General features: G+C 37.4%; 1 protein-coding gene across 3 annotated transcripts in view; it reads left to right on the top strand.

Moving 5' to 3' along the window:
* The window catches only part of LOC110063511 (ubiquitin carboxyl-terminal hydrolase 37-like), a 31,793-nt gene that overhangs the window by 13,904 nt on the left and 1,928 nt on the right, over nucleotides 1-15,961 (top strand). For all 3 annotated transcript variants that reach the window (XM_089288083.1, XM_089288084.1, XM_089288085.1), the window contains 18 exons: nucleotides 598-682; nucleotides 927-1,064; nucleotides 1,156-1,284; nucleotides 1,850-1,976; nucleotides 2,306-2,410; nucleotides 3,044-3,114; nucleotides 3,447-3,509; nucleotides 4,308-4,377; nucleotides 4,866-4,945; nucleotides 5,886-5,986; nucleotides 7,821-7,884; nucleotides 8,637-8,777; nucleotides 9,104-9,965; nucleotides 11,167-11,224; nucleotides 12,140-12,225; nucleotides 13,103-13,181; nucleotides 14,893-14,966; nucleotides 15,638-15,702. In XM_089288083.1, coding sequence (XP_089144209.1) covers nucleotides 598-682; nucleotides 927-1,064; nucleotides 1,156-1,284; nucleotides 1,850-1,976; nucleotides 2,306-2,410; nucleotides 3,044-3,114; nucleotides 3,447-3,509; nucleotides 4,308-4,377; nucleotides 4,866-4,945; nucleotides 5,886-5,986; nucleotides 7,821-7,884; nucleotides 8,637-8,777; nucleotides 9,104-9,965; nucleotides 11,167-11,224; nucleotides 12,140-12,225; nucleotides 13,103-13,181; nucleotides 14,893-14,966; nucleotides 15,638-15,702 — 2,398 coding nt within the window. The remainder of the gene's footprint in view (nucleotides 1-597; nucleotides 683-926; nucleotides 1,065-1,155; nucleotides 1,285-1,849; nucleotides 1,977-2,305; nucleotides 2,411-3,043; nucleotides 3,115-3,446; nucleotides 3,510-4,307; nucleotides 4,378-4,865; nucleotides 4,946-5,885; nucleotides 5,987-7,820; nucleotides 7,885-8,636; nucleotides 8,778-9,103; nucleotides 9,966-11,166; nucleotides 11,225-12,139; nucleotides 12,226-13,102; nucleotides 13,182-14,892; nucleotides 14,967-15,637; nucleotides 15,703-15,961) is intronic.

Below are 15,961 nucleotides of genomic sequence, written 5' to 3'. Positions count from 1 at the left end.
TTAATTATTTATAATGTATTCGTATTGTATGGAGTAAATCATAATAAATAAATAAATAAATAACCCATACATATAGTTACGTGGGACCGCAAAGGGTATGGTTTTGAGCCTTTTTGATTTTAAATAGGGTATTATTTTGGCCATTTTGATCTGAAATAGGGTATGGCTTTTGTGTAAAATGTTGTTGACAGTCATACTTAACTCCTGTGGTCCTTTACATTTGTACATTCATCCTTTTCTTTTGATTTTTTGTCTCTTGACTTTCCTCCGACCTAATAAAAGCTTATAAACATTGCCTCTAACATTGGTTAGAACTTGGAAACTGATTATAAAGCACACCTGAAATAGGATATCAAATTTTTGGCCAGTTCTGATATAGGGTAGGGAAAATTGCAGATTTTGGTCTGAAATACTGTAGGGTAAGGGTTTCAGGAGGTGGGCCACAGACCCCTACCCAGTGTTTCTGGGAGTAGCCCCACCTCAGAGTTAGTGCACTCAGATGTGAAGTTTGTATCAAACATTTGAAGCAAATCTATGAAAAATGAAAGAGAGGTTCCCATAATATTGTCTGCATAATGATTTTCTTTTTCGTTTTAGATAACCTTAGTAACACAACCAGTGGTACCAAATCAGCATCATCGTTTTATGGGTCAAGAAATGCTGCCTGGTCTCCAAGTGACTGGTTAGTGATCCCTCTTTCCCTACCTACCTAACTGTCCCTCCAATCCATCTATCCATCTTCTTTCTCTCTGTCTGTCTGCCTGTCTGTCTGTCTGCCTGTCTGTCTGTCTGTCTGTCCGTCTGTCCGTCGGTCTGTCTGTTTGTCTGTCAAACTGTCCATCTAGCTATCCAGAAATGGCTCAAGTTGTGAACAATAATTATCTTTATGAGATGCAAACGATAATGTATCCTTGATAAATCTATAGGAAATCTACCAGTAAGACGTCAGGTCCAGGTCTGATGCCTCCACCCCGAGCAAGGACCCAGACATCACGTTTGGCTAGCCAAATTTCTTTCAGATCTCGTGAGAAGCATCCTTTTGAAAAAGAAGTTGCATTAACTGGGTAGGGGAATGTCACTTGATCTCACTCATGATTGGTCATAACACAATAAACATTCCAGACATATTTTAATAATTTTTTTTTGTTGTTGCAGCTTTTCAAACCTGGGGAATACATGTTATATGAATGCCATTCTTCAGTCACTGCTTGGTGTGCCGCCCTTTGTTCAGGATCTTTCAAACAAGGCTTTGTTGGAAAATGTTCATCCTCAGGGACTGTATAAGTAAGTTTGAAGATTGCATTTTGGTTCTAGAGTTAACTTTATGATTGAAAACAGAACAATAGCTTTTTTTCTGAATTTCTGTTTGGGGACTGATATTTCAAAATTTATCACTGTGTGCCTGTCTGTCCAGATGCTTGGCTGTCTGTCTAGATGATTGACAATTTGGATTGACTGACAACTTGAAGTGATGGACAACTTGGGTTGCCTGATTGACAACTTGGATTCATGACCACTTAAGTAGATTGACAGTTTAGGTTGCATGATTGGAAGTTGGTTTGATTGACAACTTTGATTGATTGACAACTTAGACTGATTGACAATGTAGGATGATTGACAACTTGGATTGTTTGACAACTTGGGTTGATTGACAACTTGGTTTCATTGACAACTTTGGCCTTTTGTCAACTTATATTGAGTGATTGAAAAATGACTGAATTAATTGGTTGCTTGGACTGATTGACAACTTTGGCGAGTGACAGCTTAGTGTAGTATATACATGTACAGTTAGCATGGTTTTCCTGTTTTTTTAAATAATGAATGTATTTCTCTTGTCTTTCTATTACAGTTGTCTTTACAATGTGTTATGCTGCAAGAAGAAATGTGGAAATCCTGAGGTGCTAAAAACTTGCTTGAGAAAATTAAAAAAAACAATCTCAGAGGCTGCCACTCGTTTCTCAGGATACCATCAGCATGTAAGAGACATTTCACTACAAGTCCTTTTAATAACAGTTGGACCCCACTTATTTGAACTTGATTATTTTGAACTTCCTGGCATTTCAAGCTCAAAACCATTTCCTTTGGATATGCCCCTTAATCATTTACTATCAGCTGTTTCAAACTCCTGCCATTTTCAATTATATTTCATTTCCCTTAAGATTTCGAAACAATGGGATTCGACTGTACCTCTCTACAAACTCCATGCATAAGAACACAAGCAACCAAGACTCAAAGAATGAGATTTGCTTAACACAATAGAATCATCCATGTCCGTGCAGTAACTTTGTATGTTGTTTTTTTGTAGGATGCTCATGAATTCTTGTGCCAAGTGTTTGATCAGCTGAAAGATGATGTTAATACTTGCGAATCACCCTCATCTAAAGATGCTTCTAAAGAGAGCAACAATGTAGTAAGAAATGAATGAATTATTTCAACTAAACAAGCTCCTACATGTGTGCCAATCGCTTTTATGGCCGAGGAGGAAAACTGTCATTGGGTACTGTTATCATTGAATTTTCGTTCAAGAACTACAAAACCTGCTTGTTGTTTACATAAAAGACTGTGTTTGACCACAATTCCAAAAACCAAGAAGAGAGTTGACAGTACAATACATAGAGTATTTTTGTTTTACTTCAAGGTGTTTGGAAATGTTGTCAAGCATGGTATTGAGTACAATTTATATATCTTCTCAATCCAAACTAAAGAGGGAAAACTAAGGAGAAAACAGAGAAAAATATTGTAAAAATCTATGCTTATTAAAATTAGATATCCAAACACCATCTCAGTGATGATTTCCTTTGTTTAAACTTGATGAGTTATGAATGATTTTGAGAATGAGAGTTTTGCATTCATGAGAATGACTTGGGAGAACTCAGACGCTGCAGAATCCAGAATCCAAGACTCTCTTGGTTTCCATTACATGGGGCAGTTAGAAGTTTGTGTGAAACTTCATCCTATTAGTATGTGGAGTCACTGAGTGTGCTTGTTCATGAGCAGAAAAACAAGGACAGCCTCTTAGTGATTCTTATTTAATCTTGAATAGTCAACAGACTCACAATGTCCTGTGACAAGGTCATTTGAAAGTGGAGTGGTGCATACAGTCAGCTGTAAACAGTGAGTAGTGAACATTATGCTGCAATAACTTCTTACACCATTATTAGGAAACCATGAACTTTTCCCTTCCTTCTCTCTTTCCATCCCACCATTCATCCATTCGTCTATCTGTTTGTGTGTCTGTCTATCTTTCCATCCATCCATCCATCCGTCTTCTCAAGAATCCCTTGACGTTCCTTCTCTTATTTGTTTGTTCCTGTTTGCTTCTTCCTTAATAACTTCCTTCCTTTACTCCCTTTTTCCTTACTTCCTTTCTTCCTTTCCTGTGTTGTTAAAGAATACGATGCAGCTCTGTAAGTCTTTGATCACTCTGGATGTGTTTTATCATTCAGATGTGGTGAGTCAGCTCCAAAAGAAGAGATCTACCATGCCTTTTCCCTTGACATTCCAGTTCTGTAAGTATACATATTTCCTTCTTGTAAAATGTTCTTTATTTCATGTTTTACTCATTTCTAGTTTGTGTCAAACTGATAGAATTGTCAGTGTCCTAGAGTAAAAGTAAAAGGCTTATTATAGGCTTCTCAGGGCTATAACCAGAAAAAGATTATGACCGAGGCAAAGTCCATGGTTTAATTCTTCTTCCAAGGTACACGTATTTACAAGTGTTTTTCTTTCCCCCTTCAACAACAAAAAAAGATAACTGCTCAGGCAGGTACCTCAGTTTGCATCATAATGGCTATGGCCCTACCGTTGTCTAGTGATCATTTCAGTGGAGCGTTTTAATAGTGATGCGGTAGTTTTTCATGGTTTTGTAAATTCCTGGTTTACAATTCTTGCATCGGCATGTAGTTTACTGTTTGTCTTGTGCTCTTAGGCAGGTTTGAACGTGTTTCTGTTTGCATAGCTAGCATGAACAGGGTTGCCACGGTCAGGGAAAAGTCAGGGAGTTTCTAAATCCCTGTTCAAAGTCAGTGAAAAGTCAGGAAATTTTATCTTAAGGTTGCCGCAAATAATTTTATTAGGTGTTTTTGTATAGACAAGGCAAGTTTGTTTTAAAAATTATCTGAGCCATCCTTAATTTTGTTGATTCATGGCCAGAGCAGTCATCCTGCATGGTCAGTGAAAATTGCCTTACAGTCAGTGAAAAGTCAGGGAAAAGTCAGGGATATTTTCTGTTCCAGTGGGTGGCAACCATGATGAATGTCCAGTAGTAATGAACTTACTTTGAATTAAAATAACTTTTCTTTGTACAGGTGCAATTCCTCAGGCATCTCTTCATTTGGCACAGTCAATTTGCAAACCTTAATTGAGAAACACTTTGAGGTAGAAAACTTTATTTTGTGACAATCAGTAGCAGATTTTCCTGTGTTTTGTATGAACTGTGGACAGCTTCTTGGAGTCATGCTGAGCACAGTGACTCTGTAAAAGCCTCTAAATGGCACAGAGTCTGAATTTTGCAGAACAAAATGGTCCAATAGGAAATGTCTTTAATTTATTAAACAATTACATGAATAATACTGCTGTGCTTTCTTTCCTTGCTTGCAATAATATTGCATGAGTCATGAAAACATGCAGGGCTGTCAGTAAGGGCCATAACCTATAGCATCTGTTATGGCTGAATATGCTTGATGGGCCCTTGATGTTACAGGTGAACTTGTCTGTAGTTGATACAATTCACCCATATTGATGAATTAACAAGTAAAGTTTACTATGGATTTGAAGATGAAGGCTAAGGGTGAATCAAAGCTTAATGACAGCCCTAATATGCACTCTAATATGCCTAATAAGGTCTGTATTTGTGTATCTTTTAGGATGAAGAACTGGAATACACATGTAGCAAGTGTGAGTCCAAGGAGGCTGTTATTTCACACAGTTTCAGCAGACTTCCAAGGTTACTTTACTTCTTATGTTATTTTGTTATTCGCAGTGACTACAGTAACTCACAAGCTTATAAAAATACTGAATTCAAAATCTTATGGAGTTTCCACAAAGAATGTTTGGTTAGAATGCAGTAAAGTTCCAAAAGTTAATGACCCCTTGAAAGTAGTGACCCTCCAAAAGTAGTGATACGATTTCATAGGTTTTAGCAAATCTCGAAAATGACAACCCTCCTAAAGTAGCGACCTCAAAAGTAATTCTCTTTTTAGCATTTGCATATGAAGTGAAAGTCCAATAAAGGACTAACGATAACTGAGGAAAGATTTGAAAGAATGTCTACAACAACTAACTCCAACAGCTCACAATACGATGTAAATATATAACCAGTATTAATGAGAACTGACTGCAGCTAATGTAGATTATTCAAAGACTGATTCTTTCAAATTGTTATTCAAAACAATGACATGTCAGTAGTAAGTTTCTCCAAATAAAAAGTGTGTATGTTTTCACATTTGTCACAATTTTATTACCGCAACTCCAAACGGCCCAGTTTTGCTATGCAAAAGTAGCAATAGGAAAAGGCTGCAGAATCCAAAAGTGACAAGGGTCATTACTTTCAGAACTTTAGGGTAAATTTAGTCATTGGGAAATGTGTAATGTGATGGCTACAACTGTGATCCCCCCACAACCCCCCCCCCCCCCCCCAAAAAAAGCAAGTAATTATGTTTAACAAGTGTACAGATATCTTGGGCCTTATCAGTGTGATGCAGCTAACATTCTTGGTTTGGTATCCATGAGAACATTCTATTGTATTAATTTTTGTGACTTAGGTAAATTAGGAAATGTGTTCACTGTTTAGTGCTATTGAGAAGTGATGAAAAAAGTACTATATAAGTAAAGCATTTTTATTGTTTTTTATTTGGATGTATGATTAATGTTTTTGTTTTACTTAGAGTGCTTATCCTACACTTGAAACGGTATGGCTACGACAACTTAACTGAGGAACAAGCAAAAAAACAAGACAAGGTTAACATTGAACGGTTCATAGATCTCAGTAAGTATCACAACTTAAGGGCATGAATATTATTTGAGAACATATTTCCTGAGATTAAATCCAAGTATTTTGGGGGAGCAGGGATGGCATGGTGGTGAGAGTACTGGCCTCTGAGGGTTGTTCTCTAAATACTTCGGTTTTCTTCCGGCCTGAGAAACCATTTCCAAATTCTAGTTCAACCTCTTAAGAGGACCCACCTAGGCTGATGTGGCTTTCACTCTATGTAAATATTGTTATCCATTTGGTGGTATTTCATTGCCATGTTGCATGTCTACAGTTGGTTTAATTCTTCTCTATTCTTATCACCTGAGTTTGACAATACATTTATTTAGCATTTTTGAGGAGCAATTATTATAGGTAATCGTGTGAAATACCACCAATCTAGCCTGCAGTGCAGGCGTCTTATTGGGGCGAGTTAGCGTTACAGCCTTGCGACCGCCTTTTCAGGCCGCCATGTTAGACGGTGGGGGATGGGGGAGGGGAAAAATGAGAAGACGCCTGCCCGAAAAGCCTGTTAAAATGCGAAACACCTCCTGATTAGTTGTGCTTCACTGCATTTCCGGAAATGAGCGGGTAGCCAAGCAAAATGAGGTTTTCTCGACACCGGAAGTCTCACAAGGGTACACACCACGAGAAGTTTGTGCCAAGCCGCAGGATGTCTTGCATTCTCACAGAGGTACGTGTTGCGCTAGCAACTTCAGACGTACAGAGTATTTTAGAAATACCGGCAACTGATGAGATCCACATGGAGGATGGAAACCATGGTCTTGCCTGAACTAAGCCGAACAATGGCATATAAAACACGCAAAACAGTTAACAGGACTTGCACGTAAACAGCTACACTTGAATCATGTGGTGCCAGAACAATCAAAGGAGGAATAAACCTATACATCGAGCAAGAGAAACATAAGCTCGATCAGATAGCTGCAAGAAACATAAGAATGTCTCTAGACAAACATATAGCTTTCTCAAAGTAAAGCTACAGCGTCTCCGAAGGAAATCGTACGAGAACAAATATGATATCCGTGATAAGGATCTACGTACTGTGCTTGTAAACAGTTCTAGTCACAGCCGGGCCCGGTGTCACAATATAGAATGCAAGTAAGCAACATGTTCATGGTAAATTTCATATTTTGTCCCTCAAAAGCAAATTCATGGAGACTTAAAAGCATATCTTGCAATAGAAATGAGCCTAAACAATGCATAAACACATGGCAAATTACAGAGGTGTCAAACTCAACGAGTTGACATGCAGATAACAGCGCAAACCATGCAGACCTATGACTTATAAAAATTTGCCATAGCACAATCTAACGGCTCAACTCCACTTAAAATTCCTCCTTATTACACAACATGAAGTGCCCTTCATGAACACGAGTGAAGCGACAAGAAAGGTCAAGTGACCGAACAGAGAACGGCAAACGTGCAAATGTCACGAACCGTAGAAGCCGTGTAGGCTAGTCAACCCCATTTTACGTAAATATTAAGCTTTTCCAAAGCCAGTGGGTAGCACTGCCAACAGATCTTTTCCGGATACCAGTGTGGAAATTGCGTCTTTTTGCTCCATTCATAATTCGCGAGACATTCCAAGTTCACATAAACGCTTGAGAGATTCCTCGAGAGCGGAATCGAAACTAACAACATCACTTTCGACAGAGTTTGCCATGTCTCTTACCCGCATGAACAAAACGAAACTGACTGACAGACAATTGACAGGCAGGGTCAAGCCGCACCAATCAGAAACTCCGTTCGTGGGCGAATTGGCCTGCTCTTAGCCAATCACAACGAAGTAATTTTCTCATTCATATAAGGCATTGTTGTTTCCTTTCTGCAGAAATGCTGTGTTCATCAAAATCCAAAGCTCCACTTGCTTTCCAACCAAAATCATCACTCAAATTGTAAGTACAGAACTAAATTTGTTTTTATTTATTTATTTCTGTACACAGAAATAAAGTTGTTGTTGTTGTTGTTGTTGTTGTTGTTATTATTATTATTATTATTATTATTATTATTATTATTAAAGATTCGCACAGCTATTGATGATTTTGAAGCTGGTTTCATCATTGGCTCCGGGCAACAACAAGTTGCCTAGGGAAGCCAAGAAACACCCCTTGTTTGCTTTTATTATTATTATTATTATAATTATTATTATTATTATTATTATTATTGTTATTATTATTATTATTATTATTATTATTATTATTACAGTTATTTGTTCATCTTTGCTGGTTTCTTAAGTCTTCAGTCTTTTGCTGGCTGAGAGATCTGTTCTAGGGAAAAATTGAGCACAAGGCTATCTCCCCACAAAAGAATCCTGGTCCTGCTTATTCAGTCCAGATGGGAGAAAAATTGCCTTTGCATTGCCTCCCAATCACTTAGATGCTCCAGAAAAAGAGAATATTTTAGTTATATTGAAAAAAAAGATGTATGTCACAAAAAACATTATTTGTATTGAGATTAAAAGTCTGGGATAACATATCAAACTAAAGAAACTTAAATCCTTCATCAAACATTTTCATTATGATGTTGATAATCCTGTGAGGTGGTAATTGTTTTTCTTATAAGCATTACTATAGATCTCCATTATCATAACTGTAGGTCTAGTTAAACTCCAAACTTCATACTGAAAGCTTATTTTATGGTTGTTCAGGAGCCCTACTAAATCAAGCCGAAAGCCACAGAAACGACATTTTATCTGCGAAGATGATGATGATGATTCCAGTGATTTTCAGCCCTCTCCGTCAGTAAGAAGAAAACTGGCTCATTCATTTTGGGACACAACAGTTACAAGGTAGTGTACATTACAAGACAAAATAAAATTTAAGGAAATTAACAAATTGAATGTTGTTTAGCATGGTCTATACTCTTATCGACAACGATATGCGTCAACACAGTGGTAAAAATGTTGTGGACTCATGAGGCGCACCAGAGGTGATAGGTGATAAATCGAAAAAACATTTTGGCAACAAAAACAGCTTTAAATTTTAGCATACAGTAGAATACGGCTCGCTAAATTGACCAATCAGAGCACACATTGTAACTGAGAGATAAATATTAAAAATATTTTATAAGTTATCAAAAAATTCCAGGTAATTTATTGTCTTGGTTTCTCAATAGCACTGTCAAGGATTCTGCAAAAGCTGAGGATGGTGTGGGGATCACAGGGATTTCAAGGCTTGATCAAACAGTTGGCGGTAGTAAGCTTGATAAGACAGATCAGTGTAGAACTGGCACTGACAGATCCAGTGACAAAAGCAGCACTCCATTTGACATAGACCAGGAAATAAACCTTGAACATATGCATGGATGTGAGAAACCAGTTTGGGCCAGTACAGAAGAGGAACAATTGGAATGGGCATTGGCAGAAAGTGCCAAGTCAGCCAAAAAAGAATCAAGAGCAAAATTGAAAGAGCGTCAAGAAATGAACAAAAATGAAACAGAGTGCTCAGGAAAATTGAAAGCTTTGAAAGAAGATACTACATGTAATTTTGAAGATGAGGATTTCAATCTCGCAAGTGACGTTTCCGATGAAGATTTGGTGAATGCTGCTCAAGAGAGTGAACCAGATGAAGCTAATGGATTAAAAGGAGGAGGTCCAATATCGGCAACAGAGAACATTTCCGACGACCTTGACATCAGCATTTTACATGACACAAGTAGTGACAGAAACTCTAGTATCGATTCCAGCATGGAAAAGAGTGCAAGCAAGGGAACTGTTCTTAAAAACAGTCCCATACTGTTTGTTAAACAACCCAATGGTAATCTTACGCGAAAACGAAAACCACAAGACAAAATTAATACAAACAAAACACCAACACTAGGAAAGTTTGATGGTAATCTTTTTGAGGACAGTGTTAAGGAGAACAAGAGTTCTTTAAACAATTTGAGTGCTAAAGAGAGGCCTAGGAGCAGCTTGTACAGTACTGCTTTTAGAGATGAGGATATGGTGAAAGCAATCAACATGAGTCTTCAAGACCAGGTGAGATATGTATCTTCTTAACCAAGGGTGAGAGCGGTACTGGAAGGATATTGGCCCAATGTCTTGACATTAGCAAGCTTAACCATGACAGCAATGATGAGGACAACATTGATTAAAAAATTAATTTATATTTTACCTATGAATCTCACAGTACCCTTAAGTCATTTACTTTGTTCATCACTGTCAAAGCTATCACGAATCTGAATCTGGGACATGATGATAAATTCGAAATAAATATTTAAAAAATTACCTGTCATGCTTCATGTTCTCCAGACAATGCAGAATTTGGTCATTTCATGTTGTTGTTTTGGAGAGGACAGCGAAGAAATGTACCAAGAATTATAACACACAAGCACAGCCATTGTTCTCCTAATAAAGCCTTTTGTTTACCGACATTGCTGTTGCCGTGGCTGTTGTGGTTTTCTTAAGCTCTTATTATGGACTGAGCGCAACAAGGTTCAAACAAAAGACCAAGGGCTGATATTCTCCCAGTAAAGTCCCAGGCAAACTTGGTTAATAAGAGATTTATTACATGACTAAAACTACCTGAAAATCTTCAAGAGTGATCTTGCGGGATCATTTGGGACAGTGCCCAGTTCCATTACTTAGAGAATATTAGACTGGCAATGGAGCAGTCTGATTGGTTTATTTTAGTTATTGGCCCTGTGAACTTACTTAGTCATGTAGTAATAAGTTAGCAATTTTCCAATGACAGACAAACCCTATTGAATTGGAAACCTGTGTTTTAGACAGCATCATCATTAAGTAGGTCTTGTTTCCATATGAGCGCTTTGATTGCTGCAAAAAAGCTCAGCAGTCATTGTAATAATATGGAAATCACTCTCCAGCAGCTGTAACAATCACAGCAATTGTTGTGGCGACAGTCGCTGAGATACAGTAGACTTAAGTTCTATCTTAGGGATTGTAGTGATCATTTGGAAGCTGGTAGTTGTAAGGATTACTCAATTTTTTCCTGTAACAATTGCAGTGATCGTAGCAATCATATGGAAACCAATCTTAAGTCATGGTGTTGGTTAGTCTTTAAGAAGCTAAGTTAAGCACCAAGCAATGCTTTGCATGAATTTATTATGAAGTTATTTGTAATGTACTGCTGGGCAATTTTGTTTTCCACTTTGTTTACAGTGGAGACTAAAAATGCCAGCACTTTTTGTAATGTTTTCTTATCAATTGTTGTCTGTAGAGGAAGTCTACAGATGAAGATGATGAACTCAAGAGAGTTTTACAGCTAAGCTTACAGGGTGAGATTATTTATTAAGAAGTTCACGTCTAAAAAACGCCATCATTGTTTTTGTTTTTGTTGTGGTTGTTGTTTCATTAAATTATACTTCTCAGACTGACCTGTGTTAGATCACAGCTTAGTCTTAGACGTGATTTTGTGATAACGGCAATGTCTGTTATGATATTGTCTTGATTTCTTTTAACTGTAGAGAAGTCAGTGCTTTTAGTAAGATTTCAAATAACTGGCTTCATTGCTGCAGCACCTATCAAAGAGCAATAAGAGAGGTCTATAACAAATTTTTCCAGAGGACCAACATTTGAAAACTCCTGACTTCATAGATGGCAGCAGGGTGCAAAGAAAATCAATGACACTTTGATTTACTAGCCCACCAAAAAACTGTCTTAATACCATGTTTAATAATTTTAATTATTATCTCTTACAGTGCTTGGGTAATTTGAATTTCCCTAATAAATTTGCCAAAAAATGGCATTTGCCTGTCAGGCAAGCCCAGGATAGAATTCACTAGCCTGACTGTAAAATCCACCTCTCCCAGGCTATTGGGTATGAGTTTCTTTTTTACGATAACTGCAGAAATTCTTGCGTGCTCATTGGCTAATTTTCATTGTCGATAAGCGGACAGACACATGAATTTGTAATTTATGCAATGCATTAACGAGTGAGAGCAGACGATTTGGCAATTTGTTATAATCATAAAAAAACAAATCGATGTCAGTTTTTCATGGGTCTGTCCTGTTATGCATGAAATTTTAACTGATGTCTATTTGTTAAACATGCTGTGGTAATTCACTTGCTTGAGCTCTAGTGGGTAGCGAATCTTATCAAAAGCACTGAAAATCCCAAAGAGCAAGTGTAACAGTGCAAATTGGTGGCAACTGTTGTATGATTTACCAGACATTTTTGTTTTGTTTTGTAGAGTTTGAAGAGCAAGGTTTTGCAACAGACCAGCCTGAATCACCAGCGGCAATGGATACAGAGAATTTAACAGATTCAAATTTTCAGGTATTTTAATTTTACAGGTTGGTGAAGCTTTCAAACAGCAAATTATTTTTGGCCAAAGTGTTTTTGGTCTAGAATGTTAAAACTACATGTGGGCAAAGAACTTGGAAAAGCATGTTCATATTTACAATAATCAACTGTGAACACTTAATGAGGGTGGCAGAATTTAGAACATTTAGGAGAAATTGTCAAAGACTCACTTCTAACTGAAGGCAATACACTTATCATGATTTTAAAAAATCATCCTGCAGCACTTTTTTGTTCACATCTCTTCTACAGTGTATTTTATAGTAAGACTGTGTAATGTATATACAGAATAATACATGGTGTGGGTAGATGCGGAATTTCTCTTAGAGTGTTCAACTCAATGTCTTAGAAGTGAACACAGCAAACAAGTGAAATATAAAGTTGAACACAATAAGAGAAATTCCATATCTACAAGCAGCCATGTAGTATTTTGTTTATTATATAAACATACTAATAATGATATTTTTAACAATTTTCTGAATATTTCCAACCACTTTCTGAATATTTCCTAAGATTCTTCAATAGTTTTTGGAAAGCAACACAAACCTTTTCAGACCATTTTCCAAAGATTACCAAAGATAACTGAAGATTGCCAAAGACTTCCAAACACCAACAAATTTGAGTACATTTAAATGGTCAAACATTACATTGAACATCACTTCATTGATATCACCACAGTGCATGAAACTATCATAATTTTACACATGTTCAATTATGGCTTTTCTTAGGGCTAGAAATCCTTGTAAAACACTGCAGCTTATATAATAATGACTTTCATCTTCTCAACACGTAATTTTATTTGTAGTTATCAAATTAATAACCTGTATTGTTACTATCAATTGTGGTTGGTTAGGATGACGAGGGAGAGCTTTCGACACATTCATACAGACTGGTTAGCATTGTCAGCCATCTTGGTACTAGATCTACTTCAGGTTTGTCCTGTGGCTTATTTTAATTAAGTACAGAGTTCTCAGATGTAAAAAAGTATGGAAATTTATTAGGGCAGAAATAAAGGCAAACACTCTAGACAAGTACCTCAATGTAATTTCTACTTTTTAGGGGTTTCATTAAGGGCCAGGCACCGGGCAAATTGACTGGCCGTGAGGAAGATTTTGACCACCTGGTTTGACAATCTAGGGAAAGTTTCTTTTATAATTAGAGTTCAGTTCAAAAAGGTTTTGCCTGCCTGTGAAAACCAGTTGCCCTTCTGCTCAAAACAGTAATGAAACCCCTGTACTTTGTGGCATTGTCGTACAGTGGAACCTCAATTTAACAAAGTCGCTGGGGACTGGCCAAATTTGTTCGTTAAATCAAGGGTTCGTTATATCGAGGTCATAGTTATGATTGATTTGTAACACGAGTGACTTCTGTCACAAAATTCAATGCAGTTTTCATCACCCAAAAGTGCTGCATTCTGAGATGCAATTCATTAAGCATGGTGGCTTTCAATATCAATTATTTTCACTTTTAAGCAGTGGCGCAGCTTTTGTTTACAAAAGAACGTCACTTTCAGAGTAGCAATTTAAAAATGTTACAACATAGAGGTTATGCCATAAGGATTACAAGGATTTGTTGACTGTTGATCTGTTCAGCGTTTATCTTCTGTCGCGTGTTGACATTGTAATTTGCTATATCGAGGTAGATTTTATGTTTGGGCTTCCGGATTATTTTCGTTATATCGAAGAATTCGTTATATCGAGGTTCGTTATATCGAGGTTTTATTCCATACATTTTACTGTAACTTTGGCCGGGACATAGAATATTGCTCATTATATCTAGGACTTCGTTAAATAGAGGTTCGTTAAATCTGGGTTCCACTGTATTTCTGGTGTAACAGTTTTCAATTAGGTTCCAATTCTCAAATTGCAAAATTTTGGGGGCATGCTCCATTGGTTCTGTGGGAGGCGCATGGCCTCATGGTTAGTGTGCTCGTCTCTGGATCAAGCAGTCCAGGTTCAAGCCCTCAAGCCTTGGCTGGAGACATTGTGTTGTGTTCTTGGGCAAGACCCTTTACTCTTGCAGTGCCTCTCTCCACCCAGGTGTATAAATGGGTACCGACAAAGTTAATGCTAGGGGTAACCCTGCGATGGACTAGCATCCCATCCAAGGGGGAGTAAGAATACTTCTAGTCACTTCATGCAACAGAAACCGAGATTAGCTCCGGCCTGATGGGCCACTTGGCTTGTATGCAGACTTTACCCATTGGTGCTGCATGCTACCCCGCCTTAAAAAATCCTGGATCTACCCCTGAATTGTACGTGGGTTGAGAGGAGCAAAATGTGTGAAAATCATGAGGCTTGAAGATTTCTTGTTGATCAAATTTCTATCAGTTTTTAATTAACATGAAATGTAAAGTGACGCTGACTTGAACAAAGGGTTTGGTCAGAAGGGATTAGTTATTTGTACATTCTATATTTTATGTAAATGGTAAAGAAATAATCAGAAAATAAATTATATTTATTTCAATATTAATTTATTCTGGAAGTGTACAATCATGTAAGGAAATTGGTTTTTAAATGTATGCCTTTTGAATTTAACTCCTGTATGATCCTGCATTATTGTCTTTTCATGTCATTGTGAAATGCAACTTTTAGGAATTTGAGAAATACTAATATTGTGTCTGACTTCTACTTTTCAATCCAGGACACTATATTTCTGATGTTTTTGATTGCAAAACTAAACAGTGGACAAGTTATGATGACTCTACAGCAACAAAGGTGACTCCAGTTCTGGACCTGTACCTGTTCTCTTGCAGAACAATATGCCTAGCGAATAATTTTACAAGACTCTTTCAAATATATATTACGGAGGCGAGGTGGCCTCGTGGTTAGTGCACTTTCCTCCTGATCTAGTGGTCCAGGTTTCAGCCTTGTCAGGGGCATTATGTTGTGTTCTTGAGCAGGACACTTTATTTATTCTCACAGTGCCCCTCTCTACCCAGATGTATGAATGAGTACCGGTGAATTTAATGCTGGGGGTAACCCTGTGATGGACTAGCATCCCATCCAGGGGGGAGTACAAATACTCCTAGTCACTTTGTGCTACAGAAACCGGAGATAAGCACCAGCCTGTTGGGCCACTTGGCTTGTTTGCAGACTTTACCTCTGCCTTTCAAATATATACTTCCACGCGAGTTAGCTTGGTGCTATGGTTGGAATTCAAACTTGTTATTCCAGAGTCTTGTAACCATTAGGTCACCTTGCATTTTGTGGTAATTAAAATGCCTAGGGTTTTTAGCCAAAGCCTTGTTAGAAGCAAGTGAATAAGAAGAAAGTGCCTAGGCCTTGATGTAAGGAAGATTCTACAATCATCAGTGGCTTGTAGTGGCACTAATAACAACTAAATATAAATTATTGCTCATTGCTTGTTTACTTGTGCTTAATTGCAGATTTCAGAACATGGTGTCCGGTACAAACGACAACATAGTGGATACATTTTCTTTTATTTGTACAAGTAAGTTCATAGTTGTACATGTCGAGCTCTTGTTGGAGGGAATGATTGAAGTAATAGAGCCCACAATGGGAACATTTTAAATTTTAACCTGTGATCAGGCAATCCTTTTCTTCCTCATTTTTCCACCCAAAAAAACAGTGAAAAAACCCACCTAATCGCAGGTGAACCTTTTTAGGATCTTTTTGTCGTATGGACAACAAAGCTAGAAAATTGTCTAAAAAATGTTGAAGCAAAAATATTAATGAAGGCTATAAATTAG

Source organism: Orbicella faveolata, unplaced genomic scaffold (genome assembly GCF_042242905.1).
Source record: "Orbicella faveolata isolate gen_17 unplaced genomic scaffold, um_ofav_v1 contig_15, whole genome shotgun sequence".
NCBI lineage: Eukaryota > Metazoa > Cnidaria > Anthozoa > Scleractinia > Merulinidae > Orbicella > Orbicella faveolata.
This window is presented reverse-complemented; position numbering and strand designations above follow the sequence as displayed.